At 37.5% G+C, this 19,713-nt stretch overlaps 4 protein-coding genes across 4 annotated transcripts; 2 read left to right on the top strand and 2 right to left on the bottom strand.

Annotated features, from left to right (window-relative positions):
* Positions 1 to 573: 573 nt before the first annotated feature.
* LOC116136745 (alcohol dehydrogenase-like) lies at positions 574 to 3,169 on the bottom strand. Its single transcript, XM_031422406.1, has 10 exons — positions 3,042 to 3,169; positions 2,743 to 2,879; positions 2,460 to 2,506; positions 1,946 to 2,271; positions 1,766 to 1,848; positions 1,596 to 1,671; positions 1,415 to 1,476; positions 1,185 to 1,280; positions 955 to 1,116; positions 574 to 863 (listed from the first exon to the last, which is right to left on the bottom strand). Exons 1-10 carry the CDS (start codon positions 3,076 to 3,078, stop codon positions 747 to 749), a joined length of 1,143 nt encoding a protein of 380 aa, XP_031278266.1. The 5' UTR covers positions 3,079 to 3,169; the 3' UTR covers positions 574 to 746.
* A 421-nt stretch (positions 3,170 to 3,590) lies between these two features.
* On the top strand, positions 3,591 to 5,693 carry LOC116136807 (pentatricopeptide repeat-containing protein At5g48910). Its single transcript, XM_031422476.1, has one exon. The coding sequence runs from the start codon at positions 3,656 to 3,658 to the stop codon at positions 5,579 to 5,581; it is 1,926 nt and encodes a 641-aa protein (XP_031278336.1). The 5' UTR covers positions 3,591 to 3,655; the 3' UTR covers positions 5,582 to 5,693.
* Positions 5,694 to 8,172: 2,479 nt separating this feature from the next.
* Positions 8,173 to 11,561, top strand: LOC116136810 (putative kinase-like protein TMKL1). The gene is made up of 2 exons (XM_031422479.1): positions 8,173 to 9,648; positions 10,692 to 11,561. Exons 1-2 carry the CDS (start codon positions 8,235 to 8,237, stop codon positions 11,330 to 11,332), a joined length of 2,055 nt encoding a protein of 684 aa, XP_031278339.1. The 5' UTR covers positions 8,173 to 8,234; the 3' UTR covers positions 11,333 to 11,561.
* Positions 11,562 to 12,084: 523 nt separating this feature from the next.
* Positions 12,085 to 16,658, bottom strand: LOC116136805 (probable pectate lyase 8). Its single transcript, XM_031422473.1, has 7 exons — positions 16,426 to 16,658; positions 16,184 to 16,222; positions 15,564 to 15,629; positions 13,301 to 13,943; positions 13,110 to 13,213; positions 12,860 to 12,998; positions 12,085 to 12,771 (listed from the first exon to the last, which is right to left on the bottom strand). Exons 1-7 carry the CDS (start codon positions 16,527 to 16,529, stop codon positions 12,550 to 12,552), a joined length of 1,317 nt encoding a protein of 438 aa, XP_031278333.1. The 5' UTR covers positions 16,530 to 16,658; the 3' UTR covers positions 12,085 to 12,549.
* Positions 16,659 to 19,713: the final 3,055 nt, after the last annotated feature.

The following is a 19,713-nucleotide window of genomic DNA, read 5'->3' on the forward strand; positions in this document are numbered from 1 at the left end:
TAATTGTGCATTCTGTTGTGTTCTTTACAAATGCTTTTGAGAATGGTGAAGTAACTTTACAATCTGGGATTTGGCTGTCATTTTGTGCCATACAAGGTCATGATGCATTTTTAAATCACAATTAAGGACTAGATTATTACACTATGTACTATCGAGTATTGAGACATAATCACAGCCAATATTTATGTTTACATTTCTTTTCTCAAGTGAGTACATGTCACAATGTCTCATTAATACTGTGCTTGAACCTGTCTTGGTACAAGAAGCACTATTCTCATTAATTGCCAACCTGAGACCATCGTGGCTTCCTGCCATTTTAATTCAATCTGATTGTAAAGCCGAGCTTCGAAAGTTATGATTCCAACTTCTCCTAAAGCTCCAACTTTACTGTATTCGTAAATGGATATAGGGAACTAATTTTTTATTCTTTATTTTATGGACAGGATCTCTTTGTACCGATAAAATTGAATTATAGGGGAAAAAGTAGGTATCTTGAATGAAGGTTGAAGGAATGTAGACAGTTTTTTTTTTGCATAAAAATGTTTCAATGGATTAACGATTCTGAAATTAAAAAAATTATTGGGAAGAGAATAGCAAATAGGGCTATCCCATTGCTGAACTTGTGTCATAAAATATAAGACACTCAGTTTAACACCGATGTAGAAACATACATAACAGTTAACATTAATTACCTACACAACAGAAGTTTGATAAATGCGAACTATTAATTATTCTTCTTCTAGAACTTAGGCTTCCATGTTGATAATGCACCTCAAACCCTGCCCCTTCAACATGAGCTCAAAGGCCGTATTGATTTCTGAGAAAGGGACATGATGGGTTATAAACTTCTCCAGTTCCAATTTCTGCATGAAATTATGACATCAGATTAATGTCATCTGATAATAAACAGTCACCCTCTAAAAGCTGCGAATGCCGAAGAAAAAAACTAATTACCTTGTTCATGTACATATCAACAACAGAGGGGAGGTCACTCCTGGGTTTGTAGTTGCCAAAGAAAGTTCCTTTTAGCGTCCTTTCATTAAGGACATTGATGGGCTTCGTCATAAAGACTGCATCCTTATTTGGTACTCCGACGAGTACCGCCACACCCCATCCCTGCATTGTAATGTTCAGTGGATTAGCAATAAGCTTACGTAAATTGAACTCAAAATGAGATCACCTACGTCATGAACACACTCAAAAGCTGAGATCATGTTATCAATATTGCCCGTGCACTCTATGCTCCTGTCAACTCCACCATTTGTTATTTCTGCAATAACCTGTACACGTTTAAGTAGAGTTATAGGAGTCAGAGTACCGCTGAGATAAACTACTGAATAATATCAAGTGATCCAGTTATATGATACAGTGAAATAAAAGCAATTATAAACGATAAAAAGAGAGGAAACAACACCTCTTGAATGGGTCTGTCATGTTCCTTAAGGTTAAGAAATTCATTTACCCCAAACTTCTTGGCTAACAAACCGACAAGGATGACAGATAGAGGATGAAGCAATAAGTTAGTTCCACGTTCTTCTTTAAACAATTTTTTTCCACAGTAGATGATAAATTGATAAACAAATTATAAATGTTACCTTCATCAAACCTCTTGGAGCTCCTATCCACCCCAATAATCCTTGATGCTCCAGCAATTCTTGCCCCTTCGGCAGCCTAAAAGGTAACAGAAAAGTAAAAGACGCTCGATTTGGGGAAAATCTTATTCATAAGAGAGTTGAATAATAACAAAAATTAGCCTAAAACTTACAGCTAAACCAACAGCCCCTAATCCAAAGACAGCAACTGAAGAACCTTTTTTAGGTTTTGCCACATTAAAAATTGAACCCAATCCTGAAATTGAGTAGGTAGTTAGCTTTACATTAGCACTTGATATAAATTTCATCTTCAATATAGAAATTGGAAACTACCCAATGTCACAGAAAACAACCTGTTGAAATGCCACAACTGAGGATGCATACTTTATCCAGAGGTGCTAATGGATTGATCTTCACAACACACCCTGAATGGACAACCGTGTACTCGCTAAAGGTAGAGGTGCCAAGAAAGTGATTTATCGGCTTCCCCTTGAGGGAAAACCTTGAATTTCCATCAGCAAGCATTACTCCTCTGGTCGCATTTATTCTTAAAAGGTCACACATGTTGCTTTCTTCAGACTTGCAGTGCCCACATTCTCCACATTCCCCTGTAAATACTGGAAGCACATGATCCCCTACATCAAGGTCTTTTACTCCTTCCCCAACACTTTCTACAATTCTGTCATAAAATTAAACTTGGCAATGAGAATAACTTTACATTGGTAACAATATGACTCTATGAGCTATGACCAAGATCATACCAGAATAAGATAAAGAATTGAGAGGCCATCAGGCACCAAAATGATTCATCGTGTTTGAAATTAATCTATAACATTATGTCATAATAATGTAAAATCAATAGCATACCCAGCTGCTTCATGGCCAAATATTCGAGGAAACAATTGTGTGTTGCCCTGAAATACCAAAACGCAAAATCTTAGGTTTAATGAATTGCTGCGTGTGAGAAACTTGGCATTTGACAACTACTAAAATCAGGAACTACTCTTATTAAAGCCGATTACCATTTTGGTATGTTGTTAAAATATATATATCTTTGGTACGGAAAACCTTCCTTAATATAATACCTTTTGGACATACGTTAAGGATGTTGAGGGCATTTATTGATAAAATGTTGGTACTGAGTACTGACCTTGGCTTCCCAGAAGTGGAGATCAGTGCGACAAAGTGAGGTGTATTTGATTTTGATCCTTACTTCCATGGCCTGTGGTGGAGCAACCTCCACTTGCTCTATAACCAACGGCTTCCCTGCTTCCCATGCGACCGCAGCTGCCAAACAACAACACAAAACCAAATTAATATCCCTGCACTGCACCGAGGATAATTTTTTTTAAGAATTTATAAAGTTAAGGATAGAAGTCACAACAAAAAGATAAAACTCATAAACCAAAAGGTCTTTCAAAAGAAGTGATCAACTGATTTCATTGAAACCTTTGCACGGAATCACAAGACCAGCAGAAGTCGACATGGTTGATTCAATACGAGAATGAAAACTAAACACTTTCCGTCTTCGAGTTTGTAATAGAGGAGGAGCACATGTTTGTGTCCTTAATCTTGCCAGTGTACCGGAGCACTAACATGTGATACTCATTCATGAATCATGACCCATCTATAGATACCGAGCGAAGAAGGTTTAGTCAAAATCCAATGACAGGTGGCGGAGAGATAGACAAAATTAATGCTGTACAAGTACAATGATTATCCTTATATAGTTTGGACTTAAGCTATGAACGAATACACGAGCTATGTTTTACAAAATATCTTTCGTCCGTGATGACCCGCGCGCCAGGTAACTTCTTTCCAATAATGCTAATTGATCGTTTGTGTGAAATTACTTTAATAGCCATCAAGAAAGATCCAAGACATTAGACTTTTATCACTCTTGTCAGGTCTTTTCACAATATCATATGATGATGTATTTGTTTTACTCCGGTTGGGCATATTTCCGAATTACCGCGAACAACCGGTTCTAAATTCAAACTGTAATTTGAAAAACAATATCATCCACACAGTCTCATTCTCTTCGTTTCTCCACAATCAAACTCATGAACTCATCAACACTATACAAACCCACCGCTACAAGTTCATCACAACACCCATCTTCACTCTTCCCACAAATCACAAAATGCAAGAACATGAGACATTTAACCCAAGTCCACGCCCACTTTATCAAGACTGCCCAAATCCACGACCCACTTGCCGCCGCCGAGATTCTTCGCTTCTGCTCTCTCTCCGACCGCCGTGACTTAGACTACGCGCGTAAGGTTTTTAACCAAATGCGTGAACCCAATTGCTTTTCTTATAACACTCTTATAAGAGCCTTCAGTGAGAGTAATGATGATGAAGCTCTTCATGCCTTGTTATTATTTTATCAAATGATTTGTGATGGGTTTGTGTTACCTAATAAGTATACATTTCCTTCTGTGTTAAAAGCCTGCGCTAAATTGGGGAAGCTTTTAGAAGGAAAACAGGTTCATGGGTTAATTGTGAAATTTGGATTTGTTTATGATGAATTTGTTGTCAGTAATCTTGTTAGAATGTTTGTTATGTGTGGCGAAATGGATGATGCTCATATTTTGTTCTATAAAAACATTGTTGAATTTGGTAATGGTAGTAAGTTAGCGGGAGATAAGAGGAGGCAAGAAGGTAATATAGTTTTGTGGAATGTGATGATTGATGGGTATGTTGAAATTGGAAAGTTTAGAGCTTCTAGGGACTTGTTCGATAAAATGCCTCAAAGAAGTGTGGTTTCGTGGAATGTTATGATATCTGGGTACGCACAAAATGGGAAATTTAGGGAGGCGATAGAGATGTTTCACGAGATGCAAATGGGAGATGTGCGTCCGAATTATGTGACTTTGGTTAGTGTTCTTCCTGCAATTTCGCGACTTGGGGCTCTTGAATTAGGAAAATGGGTGCATTTGTATGCAGAGAAAAATGAGATTGAGATTGATGATGTGCTTGGATCAGCACTGATTGATATGTATTCTAAATGTGGGAGCATTGAGAAGGCAGTTCAAGTCTTTGAGAGGATACCTAAATTGAATACAATAACATGGAGTGCTATGATTGGAGGGTTTGCCATGCATGGCCGAGCAAAGGATGCTCTTGATTGTTTCACAAGGATGGAAAAAGCTGGTGTAAAACCCAGTGATGTAGTGTATATTGGCATCCTGAGTGCTTGTAGTCATGCAGGCTTGGTGGAAGACGGTCGGTTCTTTTTCAACCACATGGTAAATGTTGTTGGTTTAGAACCTAGGATGGAACATTATGGCTGCATGGTTGACCTATTAGGTCGTGCTGGCCTTTTGGAAGAAGCTGAAGAGCTTATATCGAACATGCCATTTCAACCGGATGATGTAATATGGAAGGCTTTGCTTGGTGCTTGTAAAATGCATGACAATATCGAGATGGGAAAACGTGTAGCAAAGGTTTTAATGGATTTGGCTCCTCAAGATAGTGGAGCTTATGTGGGTCTGTCAAATATGTATGCCTCTTCAGGAAATTGGGAAGGGGTAGCAGAGGTGAGGCTAAAAATGAAACAAATGGACATAAGGAAAGACCCTGGTTGTAGTTGGATTGAACTTGATGGAATGATTCATGAGTTCCTTGTGGAAGATGATTCCCATCCGAAAGCCAAAGAAATCCATTCAATGTTGGAGGAAATATCGGAAGAATTGAAGTTGTTAGGCTATAGACCAAAAACCACACAAGTCTTGCTTAACATGGACGAGGAAGAGAAAGAAAGCACATTACACTATCATAGTGAGAAGATTGCAATTGCATTTGGCTTAATAAGTACAAACCCTGAAACAACACTGAGAATAGTCAAGAACTTGAGGATGTGTGAAGATTGTCACTCTTCAATAAAACTAATCTCGAAGGTTTACAAACGTAGGATAATTGTAAGGGACAGAAAGCGATTCCACCATTTTGAAAATGGGTCGTGTTCTTGTATGGACTATTGGTAACATCTGTCTGTGTTAGCCTAAAATGATACTGCTAATTACTTTAGTATCAGGTATTTGATTGGGAACTGTACAATTGAGTGGATGAAATCAATTGAAAATGAAACATAATTAATCTAATTGCATTTTAAAATTATATAGTTTTGTTGATGCTGAATTTTGACACCAACGACTTCGCACGTGTAAAATGCTAAGAAGTCACACGTGAGCAAATTATAGTGAATAGGTGAGATACTGTTTGCACGGTAATACGCAAAAACATAAAAAATAAAGGAGACAGTAAAATTTTTATAATAGTTTATATGCTTAAAACGAATCATACATCTACTGTGTTCTTTTATATAAGTTTGTTCCTAGTTGTTAGACAGGATTACAAGAGGTCGTGAACTGCAATCTGATATTACAACTGCATGGTGTTCTAAGTATTCTTAGAGAATGTCAAGTCAGTCTCTTTCTACTAGTATGTTTTTTGCTATTTTTTTTTTGAATCCAAGGGTGTCTCCTCCCGACTTTGTGAGGGGGAGTTGCTTATTTATACCCGTTGTACTCAAGACAATGATTACACTTTTGTAAGTGGCCTGATGTCCTGTAGATCTCTCTAGCCTTCTCATTCATTGAGAACTTAAAGAATATCCTTAAATTAAATAAGGTTTGGACAGGTGTGCGAACCAAATTCATTCATAGACAAATTCTTGAGTCGATTGTTGACAACTATATTCTTTTTGTCTTTGGAGACGTCACATGCTTTGGATGGTCTTAAACTTTGATTGGTACTCGATGACATCAGCATAGCCCAGCCCTTATTTTAGGCCTAATATAATCACAAAGGGGAAATCTTCAAAGAATTGAACCAATATCTGCAATTCCAGGGTGCTGGTTTAGAATTCAATTCAAATTGTTCAACCAATTGATTTGATTAAACAGGTTGAATCTATTATATTAAAAATTCAACTCAATCTATTTGATTGGTCAGTTGAATTGGACTGTTATTTCCTCTCATCCAATCTAATTCAATTTTTTTTTATCATAAAAATCGAAGCAGATTTTAAAATTGGAGACTACTCATCGACTTTAAATGGATGAACACCTTTTATAATCATACCCTTAAAGAAAAAGAAAAAATATAGTTAAATTTGGAATAATATCAACTGCAAACACGGAAGAAGAAATCACAGAATTTCAACACAACATAAGATGCTTTTTTCCTTACTTATTCAAAGGCCTGCGTGGGCTTTGTATTATAATGTAAAAATAAGAAAAGAAAAACTCTAATGAATATGTTTCCACCATGCCGGACAAAGTTCCATGCAGATAGAAAATTTTATTGGGTATTCTGAAGTGTCAACGTATATTCAAATGATGAACTTAGTCCTCACTTGGCTTCCCAATTTAAAACTCCGCCTTAGTGCTTCACTCTTGTTTGAAAAGTGTTAAAGATGTAATCAAAACTTGATCAAAATATTTCTGTTTCAGATTCACTTTGTGCCAATGACCCATAAGCAAATTTTATGTTCCTGGTAGACAGAAACTCTACCAAAAGAATGATCCTCCAATACCCAATTTTCAAAGGTCAACAACATTATCAGTCTATATAAGTAAGCTAGCTTTTTATTTACAGCCATGATTAGGATATGTGGTTGAAAATCTTGAAGTGATGATAATTGTAATGAAAATCATGTTAAGGAACCAATCATTTCAGAGACCGGCGTGAGTTTGAATAGATAAAATGTCAAGAAACATGAAAAATTAGATGTTTGATAAATGGGGTGTCTTTTCATGATATCTCAACCCCTTGCTTATGACTTATGAGACCCATCTCTTCACAATATTTTCTGCAGTCATAATTCTATTTTCCATCATGTATTGAGAAGATGAGTGATTGTTTAATGTGGAAATGACCTTTTGTACCTAGTCGGAGTTGAGACCCCACATGATATTTAGTATAATTATAGTTAATCATAACTGAAATATACTAATTAAATTCCTGCTTTCTCAAGCTTTCATGTTTTAGTCCATGGATGATGGACCCTCTTCACTTCTAAGCCGCGGACATAGATTCACCTTTCCGTTTCTGGATTGCCTTTGCTTTTCCTCTTTCACCAACTTTAACATGCACACTTAATCTCCACCGTCGACATTCTTACTCCATTTTATACTGCCCCACTCATCACTTTATCAACACCACGCGTATCATGATAAACGAAGGAACATCATATATTCCATGCACCTGCCTGTATCTTTCACTTCGAAAGACAATACTTGGTGGCGTCCTGCACAACAAATGACAATCCTTTTTTTCTCAAAAAGTGCAAAGTAATAAAAGAAACAAAAACGAAAAAAAGATGTTGAATTCCAGCGTGAAGAGGCAAACACAATAATTTATGTTAATATTCATAATTAATGTTGAAGTTGTTTTCAGGTGGTACAGCTTCCTCAGTTGTTATTTCTTAAACTAGCTTTCATTAACGTTAAATGATGTATTTTATATAGAGTCAAATCATGACCGTAGAATTATTGGACTATCAGATTATCCATTAGTCAACACTGTGTCAGCTTTCCCCAAAAAGAGAGAGAACCTCTTCTTTGAACTTAACAAAACCGCCCTCACTACCAACTTTCCTCTCTCTCTCTCTCTCTGTCTCTCTCTGCTACTTTCATGGCGTTTTTCAAACTTTACTCTTCCTACATTTTCCTCTTCTTGGCTATAGCCTTTTCCGCTTCACTCACTGAGTCACTATCTTCGTCCTCTTCACAAGATGTGGAGCTTCTCTTAGGAAATATCAAAGCTTCACTGCAAGGTAATACTGACAACTTGCTTTTGTCTTCATGGAACTTGTCTGTGCCTTTGTGTCAATGGAGAGGACTCAAATGGGTGTTCTCAAATGGCTCTATTCTCTCTTGTACTGATCTCTCTTCTCCACAATGGACTAATCTTTCTCTTCATAGAGACTTATCAATTCACCTTTATTCTATTCAGCTCCCATCAGCTAACCTCTCTGGCTCACTCCCTAGAGAGGTTGGTGAGTTCTCTACGCTTCAAAGTTTGTATCTTAACATCAACTCACTCAAAGGAACTATCCCTCTTGAGCTTGGTTATAGCTCTTCACTCTCGGATATTGATTTGGGTGATAATCTTTTTAGTGGTGTTCTAGCTCCATCAATTTGGAATTTATGTGATAAGCTTGTTTCTCTCAGGCTTCATGGGAACTCACTCTCTGGGGCTCTCCCTGGACCTGCACTGCCTAATTCTACTTGCAAGACCTTTCAGTTTCTTGATTTGGGTAGCAATAAGTTTTCAGGGAGTTTCCCTGAATTTATAACTAGGTTTCCTAGTTTGAAAGTGCTTGATCTTTCGAATAACATGTTTTCAGGTTCAATTCCAGAGAGTTTAACTGGATTGAACCTTGAAAAGTTGAATCTTTCATATAATAACTTAAGTGGGATGTTGCCATTTTTTGGTGAGTCAAGGTTTGGTGCAGAGGTTTTTGAAGGAAACAGTCCCAGCCTTTGCGGGTTACCTTTAAGAAGTTGTGGTGGAAATTCTAGGTTGAGCTCAGGTGCGATTGCTGGTACAGTGATTGGATTAATGACTGGAGTGGTGGTTTTTGCTTCCTTGTTGATTGGTTATATGCAAAATAAGAAGAGAAGAACCGGAGGAGATAGTGAGGATGACTTAGAGGAAGGTGAAGATGATGAAAATGGTGTTAATGGTATTGGTGCTGGTGCTGGTGCTGGTGTTGGTAATGGTGAAGGGAAACTGGTTCTGTTTCAAGGCGGCGAGCATTTGACACTGGATGATGTGTTGAATGCAACAGGACAAGTTATTGAGAAGACAACATATGGGACTGCTTATAAGGCAAAGCTTGCAGATGGAGGGACCATAGCTTTGAGGCTGTTGAGGGAAGGCTGTTGTAAGGATAGGAGTTCATGTTTGCCTGTGATAAAGCAACTAGGAAGGGTTCGACATGAGAATTTGATTCCATTAAGAGCTTTCTATCAAGGAAAGAGAGGGGAAAAGCTACTCATATATGATCATCTTCCCAACAGGACGCTCTATGATCTTTTACATGGTATGCACTTTTTTTTTTCCTTCTGTTTTGCTCTTATGCATTTAACTCATGTGCGATTAAAAAGCTATTGAGAATGCTGTATTCTTCTATATTCATGTATGCACAAGAATTGAACCTCTTATGATCATAGTTCTTGTTGATGCTGAAATGTTGCTCCTGTCTTGGGGCTTAATTGATGAAGCTACAAATAAATGTGGAAAAAAAAAAAAAAAAAAAAATTCAGCAAAGCAACCTAAACAGTGTGCATTAATACCCAATGTTACAGAGTTCCAATTATATTGAAATGTAAGAGAGCATGTATTATCCAAAACCCACCGTAACGTGAAAGTCCTAGAGGAAAATTTGGTGGTCATTCGTATTCAAAAACATTCCCTCCCTCTTTCAGCTATCGTCATCTTGTGAAGTTGTAAACAAACTTCAAAGTGTGTGATAAAGAGATTGCAATCATTTCTTACACAAATCTTAGAATCCTAAGTATGCATTGTCCTAGATGATACTCAAATTCCTATTTTTTCTTATTTGAGTGGTGCTCTGGCTTAGACGGGGTGTTAAGGTTCAGAAGCTGAAGCAACATTTGAACTACAGAATTAGGTTTCAGGGCTAGGTGCCTGGTCAAGATCTATAAACTTCAGTGTGGCATTAACTAAGGTTCACTTCAGTGCTTAAATAGTATTTATTTTATTAGTATTCTTAATTAATGTAGTTTATCATTGATATATGACTGTCTTACGCTTGATAATTTTTCTCTTGCTGACAATATATGCTCGGTTAGTCAGTCCTGGAGTTGGTAAAGAGCATTAATGCCCAATGCTTGTATCAACTCAATGTTGATTTGTGGCCATCAACCTGACTCATAGTCCATATCTTCACCACTTCAAGTGATCCTAATTTGGTTCCACCATTACTACATATGAGTCAGTTGTCCATGATAATTCATATCTAGAAATCAGTTTGAGTGTTTATATCTATTTGCTATTCATGAATTATGGGCAAGGAATGCAGAATAATCAGTGTTATATTTTATCTGATCTGCTTGAATGCAGATACTAGAGCTGGAAAACCAGTGCTGAATTGGGCTCGGCGACACAAGATTGCATTAGGTATAGCCCGGGGACTGGCATATCTTCATACTGGTCTTGAGATGCCCATTACTCATGGCAATGTAAGATCCAAGAATGTGCTTGTGGATGACTTTTTTGTGGCCAGGCTTTCTGATTTTGGGCTTGACAAGCTTATGATCCCTTCTGTTGCCGATGAAATGGTTGCACTTGCAAAGACTGATGGGTACAAAGCACCAGAGCTTCAAAGGATGAAGAAATGCAATTCCAGGACAGATGTTTATGCCTTTGGGATACTTCTGTTGGAGATTTTGATAGGAAAGAAACCGGGCAAAAATGGGAGAAGCAGTGAGTTTGTCGACTTGCCGTCAATGGTGAAAGTGGCAGTTTTGGAAGAGACAACAATGGAGGTTTTTGATGTGGAGGTTTTGAAAGGGATAAGGAGTCCAATGGAAGATGGATTAGTTCAGGCATTGAAGCTTGCCATGGGTTGCTGTGCTCCAGTAGCTTCAGTGAGGCCGACCATGGATGAAGTTGTGAAGCAGTTGGAAGAAAATAGACCAAGAAACAGATCAGCTTTGTACAGCCCAACTGAAACAAGGAGCGAAATTGGTACCCCCTTCTGAGCTTTGTTTTCTAACATATTCTTAAAATTATGTGGTATACTAGTTACCATATTCTCTCTCTCTCTCTCTATCTCTCTCTGATTAAGCGAGTAATTGTAGCGAATGGTGCAATGTTTCCAGAATGAAGGTTATAGTTTTGTGGATGGAAATTCAGTTCTTAGTGATCTCTATGTAATTCATGACATTTATCTTGTAGTGTTGATTTTCACTTATTATTAATTTTGTTAAATCTGGGCCTAATGCGACTACAAGTGTTTGTGTTTATTTATGATGACATCTAATGCGCTTGAAAGAGTAGACTTGCTATTGTTGTTGACGTCAGCCTAGCCTAGGCCGTTTTAGGGCCTTAAAATTGAATACATAAACTACAGAAGAATTTATGTCTTCTAAGGGGTACCTCAGTCCAATCACATATCTGAGTCCGCACATTACGGTTGTATTATTTAATTCGGCTCATGAGGCATAGAGCCCCATCCACATGGACACTACATGACATCTCCACGTTCCATACATGTGATTCGGTACACACAAAAATCCAACCGGTTGTACTTGTAGTTGTATGTAAGGAACGCATCACATGCATTGGATCAAATTCCGCAACATAAATAATGCATGTGCCAGTGAGAGCCAAGCACATAAAAGACTCTGCTTGCAATTAACACCATTCCGGTCATGTGCATTTTGTGTATAAACTAATTTTGAAGCAGAGTACACTTAGGAGAAGAAAATCCATAATTGCAAGGCACACTTAATTTTTAAAAAGAAGTGGGCTAATTGTAATACCCACGTAGAGAATCTTTTACTTATGGGAGAGATTAACTTCTTCCCATTAAATTAAAGTACAAGTAGATACATACACACAGCTGGGTGGCCTGAAACGGGTATATTTCAGGAGAAACGGAAAGGCGATAAAGCAATTAAAAAAAGAAAAAAAAGTGTGAACAACACTACGGCAGGTAAAGTATGCCGAGGTCGATCAATGGCATTATGACAAGTGAGCCCATGTATATGAGATGACATATGACAACTGTAAGAAAAATTTGTACACTTGTCAAAGATTTGGTCGGGGACAAAATATAAAGAACGGTTGTAGACACTACTAGACAGAATGACTGGCTGCAAACTTACTGGATAATGCTCTTAAAAGGAAGAATTTTTTTTTTTTTTTTTTTTTTTTTTTTAATATGGGAGTTGTGGTGTCTATAGGATTGAGAGAATTAACATTGTCTACCACGGCGGCAGGACATGGCACCAGCACTAGAGGTAAGAGTGCCAACCAAGGAAGAGGATTTTGCACCTAAACTTGAGGCTCTTGCATAGCTGGCAGCAGATTCAGCTCCTGATGAAATGAAGTAGGCTCCATTCAGCAAGAGATCTCCCTCTGATCGCCAATTCCAACTCTTCCATACACCACTTGATGTATCCACCCTCTTTGTTACCTGATCACATTACCATTAATATATAGTCAGAATTTTGGCATCTTTAGCTTCAATTTATGCAATAAATATTCTTATTTCTATTAAATACCTCCTTAGCAAAGGAATTTGACGGGGCAAGGTATCTGTTGCCCTGGCTGTTAATGGTGGGATTAGCACTTCCACCGATGGCATACATTTCCCAGTGTGTGTAGTCATTATTCACCACGTGGAAATACCCATGCCTGCACCTGCAATTAAACCCACATTTTCTCAAGTCAATCTAAAGCTTTTACATAAGATTATATTTTTCTTTGTAAGGGTCAACAAATAAATTTTAATGTTCATATTAGATATAATACCTTGGCATTCTCTGGATAAGACCTTCACCGAAATGGTTGTAGGCAATGGTCACTTGCATCTGCTTGTCTCTTGTATAGGAGTCACTGTGTCCCAATAGCATAACCTGTATAATTTATCAGATGAGAAAATCTTAAGTCCAATTCGGTAATTACATAAATTAAAAATTTATATGAGGAGAAATATTAAATACCTCGTTATGGTGGGTGAAGTAGTTGTTGGAAATAGTAATTGCTGTTGAGGCCATTATAGCATCAATAAGACCATCAGCACAATTAGCAAGAGAATTGTGGTCGATCCAAATATGGCTTGCTCCAAAAATCGAAACGCCATCTCCATCAGCCATTGTCCTCCACCCATAATGACTCGGGGAGCTTCGAACCATGGCATTGCCAGTTGGTTTACAATCATGGATATGTATACCATGAATAATGACATTGGTAATGTATTGAATTGTGATGCAAGCCCCATTAGCAATATGGACATTGACACCACGACCATCTATTGTCTTAAAGCTATTCATTATAAGCTCTTGCTTGAGTGTAATCACCATGTCCCGCTTGAACACAATCCACAAAGGCCTGTCCTGGATGACAGCATGACGGAGTGTACCTGGTTTGGGATTGATAGGGTCGTCATCGCTTGGGTCACTTACGACATAGTACTTGCCATCACGGCCACCAATGGCATTCCGTCCAAAACCAATGGCACAGTTAGCAAGACGCTTTCGGCGCAAGTGCCATTTAGGGTCACAGCGCCAGCAATCATCTATTGGGTTGCCAGTTCCACATGAGAAATATCCCAACTTTCTCCTTTCAGTGCTATTGCGAATTGACCTGATAAATTCCAATATCCTCAGTTTTGATTACTACTATCGAACTTCTTGATTTGATAAAATACTCAAAAGCATGGGAAAATTAATAAATAAAGTTGATGGTTATTTAACATGACAATATTAATGTGTCAAAGTCATAACTCATTGTAGTGAGGGGAATTTAATTTCATGGGTTAGAAGCATGCTGTCCCTAGGCTGGCCATGTGACTTAATGAGGGAGATGTATACGGATAGATGTATACGGTTCATACGAAACGTTGGAAGACCACATTTCGCTATGAGAAATAAATGCTAAGGTGGGGAAAAACTAATCCCTGTCTGGTACTTTGTGAGTCGGTGGACATTAAAAATGGGGCACATTGATTAACTTGGCATGTCAGTATAGCAACTACTAGATCAGCAAAAAATTCCACCGAAGTTTTCTTTTATGAAACCAGATCTATGATTTGAGGTTTTTCGACCTCTTGGCTCTTGACAGGCTGTATAAAGAGAGCATAATTTAAGTAGCCTACCCCACAAAAACCAGATATAAGACATGGCATGAATTTATTGTAGTTTCAATTGAATGCAGTTGGATATTAAATTAAACTGGGTAGATTCTTATTCTCTTCACTGCTTTCTTCTATGCGTGGTTGTGGTACAAAGTAATTAGGTAAAATCTATTGATAAAATCCATCACCAAATCATTCGATTCCGACAACTGAATAAAGCAATTTGGCACCTATAATCTTATACAATCAGATATCTAATAGAAAAAGTCAAGTTATCATAAACGGATTCCCATGCGGAATCTCCCAGAGAAATGAAGACAAACATGGGCTTTTGTTAGCTATAATATGATATACTTAGCATCTTTTCTATATAAGAATATTTCATTTAACCAATAGCTTCACAAAAGCAATAAAATATGGCTTTACAATTAGATAGAATAGAAATCTATCTAAAGTTAAATGAGATTGGCACAGGCATAAAAAGTTGATGTTCTTAAGAGAGATACTTGGATAAGATAAAAATAGGACAAGAAATAAAATAAGTGCGTAGTGCGTGGATCTCAGGACATCGGCATGTGAGTAAGCGCTGGCCGCAAGATAACAAGAGTAAAGGGATTGCAACAGATGAGATGAGAACGTGGTTAGCTGGTTCTTCAAAATATAAAGGGAGTCCCTTCATGAATAATAAATCAAACAGGGTCCCATGGTTTATCTGAAAGAATTATTTGCACCAGCCAATCAGGTAACCATGTTTACATATGTCTGATGACAGTTAAAATAATCTTTTTCATTTTATTTTATTTTCAGTGCGGACCGTTGTAAGTACGATAAAACGGACAAGAATGCAGATGCAGTGACTCCTTTTGACTGCAACTTCTATGGTAAAGTAAAATTTGACTAATTGACTGCAACTTCTACTCACCCACATCACATGAGAAGACGCCAAGAAGTAAAAAGGACGTGTCAAAGACTCATTAAAGCGATATGTTAGGGTCATGTGAGGCCTCGTGTAGGAGATTATTCTAAATTCTATTTGGTTATAAAATGACAATGAATAAACAAATGAGTAATTAAATAATAACCAGGAACCTATCATTTTGTTTGATACGGAGAGGAAGAGAGAGACTCACATGTCAACCATAGCAGCCACCTCCTCTGGATCATCAACAGCGTGCTCACTCTTTGAATCATCGGAGCTACAAGTAAATTAAGCATCCGCAAGTTAGAGATTTTCTTCCTAGTTAAATGGAAGTGATGAAAAAAATCATAAAACGGCACCGTCAAGAAGTTGGCACGGAGAATCTCACTTTGTAAACTAGTAACTACTAACTAGAGGTAGTCACCATCAGCAAAATTGCGGACAGTGTGTTTTCTGTGGTCTATCAAATCACTAACCTAACCTCAGGCTTTTCTGTGGTCTATCGAATTACTTATCTAACCTCAGCATATTTATAATTTCATACATGCGAAGGTATCAGGATGTTAGAGGGTGATTTCGTACATAAAAAACCTATTGATGTCACCGTCAGTTGATTTTACAGTCAACTGTTTCTTTTTTTCCTTCTCGAGGGTTGACGGAGCAGTGAAATCACTAACGTAACCGAATTAACTATCCAGATTTTGCAGATCCGAATTAACTAGACGGTCCAATAGTAAAAAAAATTAAAAAGAAAAAAAGGCCCTGCTAAATTTATTTTCCTAACGGGCTCAAATTGCAACAGTAGAACTGGTTATCAGTAATTACACTAGCCTGTCCGCCATGGATGAATTGTTGGAGTTCTTCAAGAACCTGAAATAAGAAACATCAAAGGTAACCAAAAACACAGTAAGTATTCAAATAACTAAAATAAGCTTCCACTTCATAGAGCTCCGATGAAACAAAATATCAGTGTGGCCTAGAATGTGACACGAATTTCTAGAAATTCTTCACGTAAAAATGTGAGAAAATTTGAACCAATTGGTTTGTCACTGAACTAGCATAAGATGGCTTACCTAGACTTTAGCTCGTGCTTCTCTGTTGAGGCTTTGACGCCAAGAAACAGACATAGAATCAGTAATGCACATACAAAGCTTATCCATCTATGAGAAACCGCCATTGTTGCTGCTTCGAAGCTCTTCACTTTCTGTCTGTCTCTCTCTTTTTTTCTCTATTCCAATAAATGTTGCTGTCTCTGTATAAAATCAGAGAAGATGAAGAAAATGAGAAACAAAATTGAGTCTAAGAAAAAGCTGTGCGGAAGCCATCTTTATATAGCGGAAAAACGTTGGGTCGTAGCCAAATAATGCCTAACTCCGTTAATCACAGTTTGATTCTTAACCATGGTTAGGGTTAATTAACCTTACCAATAACCACATTTAACAACCTCCCTAACTGCCACTAACTGACTCCCTCTCTCTCTCTTTTCTCCAAAAAGACTTTACTCCTCCCACGTGTCACGTGTGTGATAACTCACTTGTTTCGCTGCCTCTCTCTCTCTGACACCTCAGCCATTCACCTCCGGCAGCACCACCTCCACTCCACCTCAGCTTATTTATTTTTAACTCCCTATAAGAGTTATTTCGTAGTCGTTATTTCTACTCGCACAAACATGATTGCCACGTTGCCACGTGAACAACGTCGAGGAGTAACTGAATTTCAGATCACTGTATACGACAGTATTTGGACAGATGTCCTTTTAGAGGTACGGTAAATGTATTTAATAGAGAGAGCGAGTACCCTATATCACCGGTTCTTCCGGTTAACTGTTCCGTACTGAAAGTCAAAAATCGAAAGAAAATAATTAATGTGCCTTGATTTCTAAATCTTAAATAAAAATAAATTATTTTATGCTAATGTTTCATTGGACATGCAATGACTAGTGTCCATAACTTGATGGGTTTAAATTGTCGTTCCTAATCTCCTAAGACGTTGTCTAATCTGCTTCACCAATTTTATTAATTGGGATAAGTATTCGAAATAATTGAACTGGTGTAAATTATTGTTTGAATTATAATTTTATCAGAAAGAAAGCAATTATTGTTGAAATTGGGTAGAGTATCTCAAATTGCCTCGTTAGGTTCAGTATTTGAACCTTAATAATGTACGCATCTCCATTATACTGTAACCCCTTTCTGTTTACCATAAATAGTTGAAATATTTGACACTGCTATTACTAGGCTTATTAAATGCGAGAATTCTGCTATTGATTAAATCCAAGCCTATATTCTAAAAATTTATTTATGTGTTTTCTTTGGATTTCATAGCAATGACCAATGAGATGGGACCATTAAATTATATCAGAAATGGACAAATAAATTGGATTGTTTTGAAGAAGCCTGCCTAATAAATGGCGTGGCATAAATTCCTATATGTCTGTTAAATTTCCAAATATAGATTCAAATGTCTGACCAAATTGTAGATATAAGAAATAATATTTTAATTGAGTTGTAGATCACATGGCTTCTCGCCGCTAATCAAGCCCCCCTGTCCTCCGCTCAATTCATGCTTCCCATCCTTTAATTAACCACCTTCCTAATCATAAAAATAAACAAAGAATAAGCCGGCGGCGGTGCCTTGTTTTAAGAACTTTTATACTATATATTTATATGGTGTTTAATAATAAACAGTATTAGTTAGTTTAAATCCACAAGTAATATAACCCGTTAATTGTGCTGTTTTCAAGTGTTCGTTCATTTTCCACTGTAAATGATGGGATGGAAGAAGTTAGTTAGGTGTGTGACAGAGAATGGAATTTGTTGAAGAAATTAGTTTGTGTTTGGCATCCAAATTAATATATTGAAATCAAAAGTCTTAACCTCAAGTACTTGTGGTTTTTAACAGATAGCCTACAAAGCGACTTTTTGACCCTTTCTAATCTCTCCATTTTCACAACAAAACTCCAAACTACTTAATGTTAAATTACTACTTAAGATTGGCCCCAAAGAGAAGTGGAAGTGAAACCAACAGTTGATTATGAGTTGGTATTTTGAAGTTAGATTTGACAAATACACCTTTCAAAGAAGAGGAGGTCGGATTAGGTCTAGGTCATATTTATTTGTTCCACAAAGTCAGTTGATTTCATACTAACTATCATAAAATTCTTCAAGTTGGAACTGACGTTGGAGAAAAGGTCATTTTAATGGAGTTGTTTGTGACATCTCAAATTGGTCAAAACTATCTTTAAATCGAATAATTAAAGTGATAGGTAATGACCAACCAAAACGTAAGTCTCTTAGTCATGTTCCTAAATTCCACATTTTAGCTAATGTTTGTGTAACTCCCATGTCACGGTTGGTTCACACTGCCGGTAAGAACAAATTAATTAACATTCATGGTACAGTAATAATTATGTTATATATCTATATATAATTTGTTGATGCTTGATTTTGACACCAACGACTCGCATGTGCAAAGCGTTAAACGGACTTAGAAATTACATGTGATATGAAAATGTGCTACGAAAGAATAAATGAGAAGCGATTTTTAAAGTGGTTCAGATGTTCAAAAGCGAATCCCACGTTCACTATGGTTGTATTAATGGATGGTTACAGTCAGGTCACGTACAATGAGTTGAATTACAATCTAGAGAGAATTTAAATGTACAGAGAGAGAGAGAGAGAGAGAGAGAGAGAGAGAGTCTGCTTTTAAAGACTAAAAATGAGTCAATCCCGTAAATGAGAAAGGAGCCCTCTATTTATAGTTAGGGGATTCAAGGTAGTAATCATGATTATGCAGTTTGGCAGGTGTGGTACAATTCTTAACCCGTTTCCCATTGGTTGTCTGCACGAGAGACATCCTTAAACCGCATAGGGCTTGGGCAGGTAGACAACTCCTAGCCACTCACAAGTCTGGCTTTCACCTGCCACACTGATGATAGCCTTACCTCTTCTGCCTTTGCGCGACGTGGCAGCGTCTAGACGACACAAAGTCTTCCTGAACTCTGATTGGCCCTTGCTGGCATGAGCTCATGTCAGCCCTAATTTTTTAGGCATAACAGAAGCCCTCTAGTTTTTAAGATTTAACTATTTAAGGATTGAACCTTAGGAACTTCATGATTATGCCGTGACTTGACTTATCCCGAGTGACGTCTGATCGAGCTGTATGAGACAAAAAGGTAAGATAATGTGAAACTAGTGGTTCAACCCGACCATCGAGCTATAATGAGGTCACAGCATAGGTCTCTAAGAATAACACAAGCAACTTGAGACGGCCTTCTCCCATAGGTTCAGCAACTTGGGTCGGACCCTACTCAGTACTATACCAACATGCTTTGAATTTTATCCGTCGCTCGCGACCTGAAA

This window comes from Pistacia vera, unplaced genomic scaffold (assembly GCF_008641045.1).
Source record: "Pistacia vera cultivar Batoury unplaced genomic scaffold, PisVer_v2 Contig32, whole genome shotgun sequence".
In the NCBI taxonomy this organism is placed as follows: Eukaryota; Viridiplantae; Streptophyta; class Magnoliopsida; order Sapindales; family Anacardiaceae; genus Pistacia; species Pistacia vera.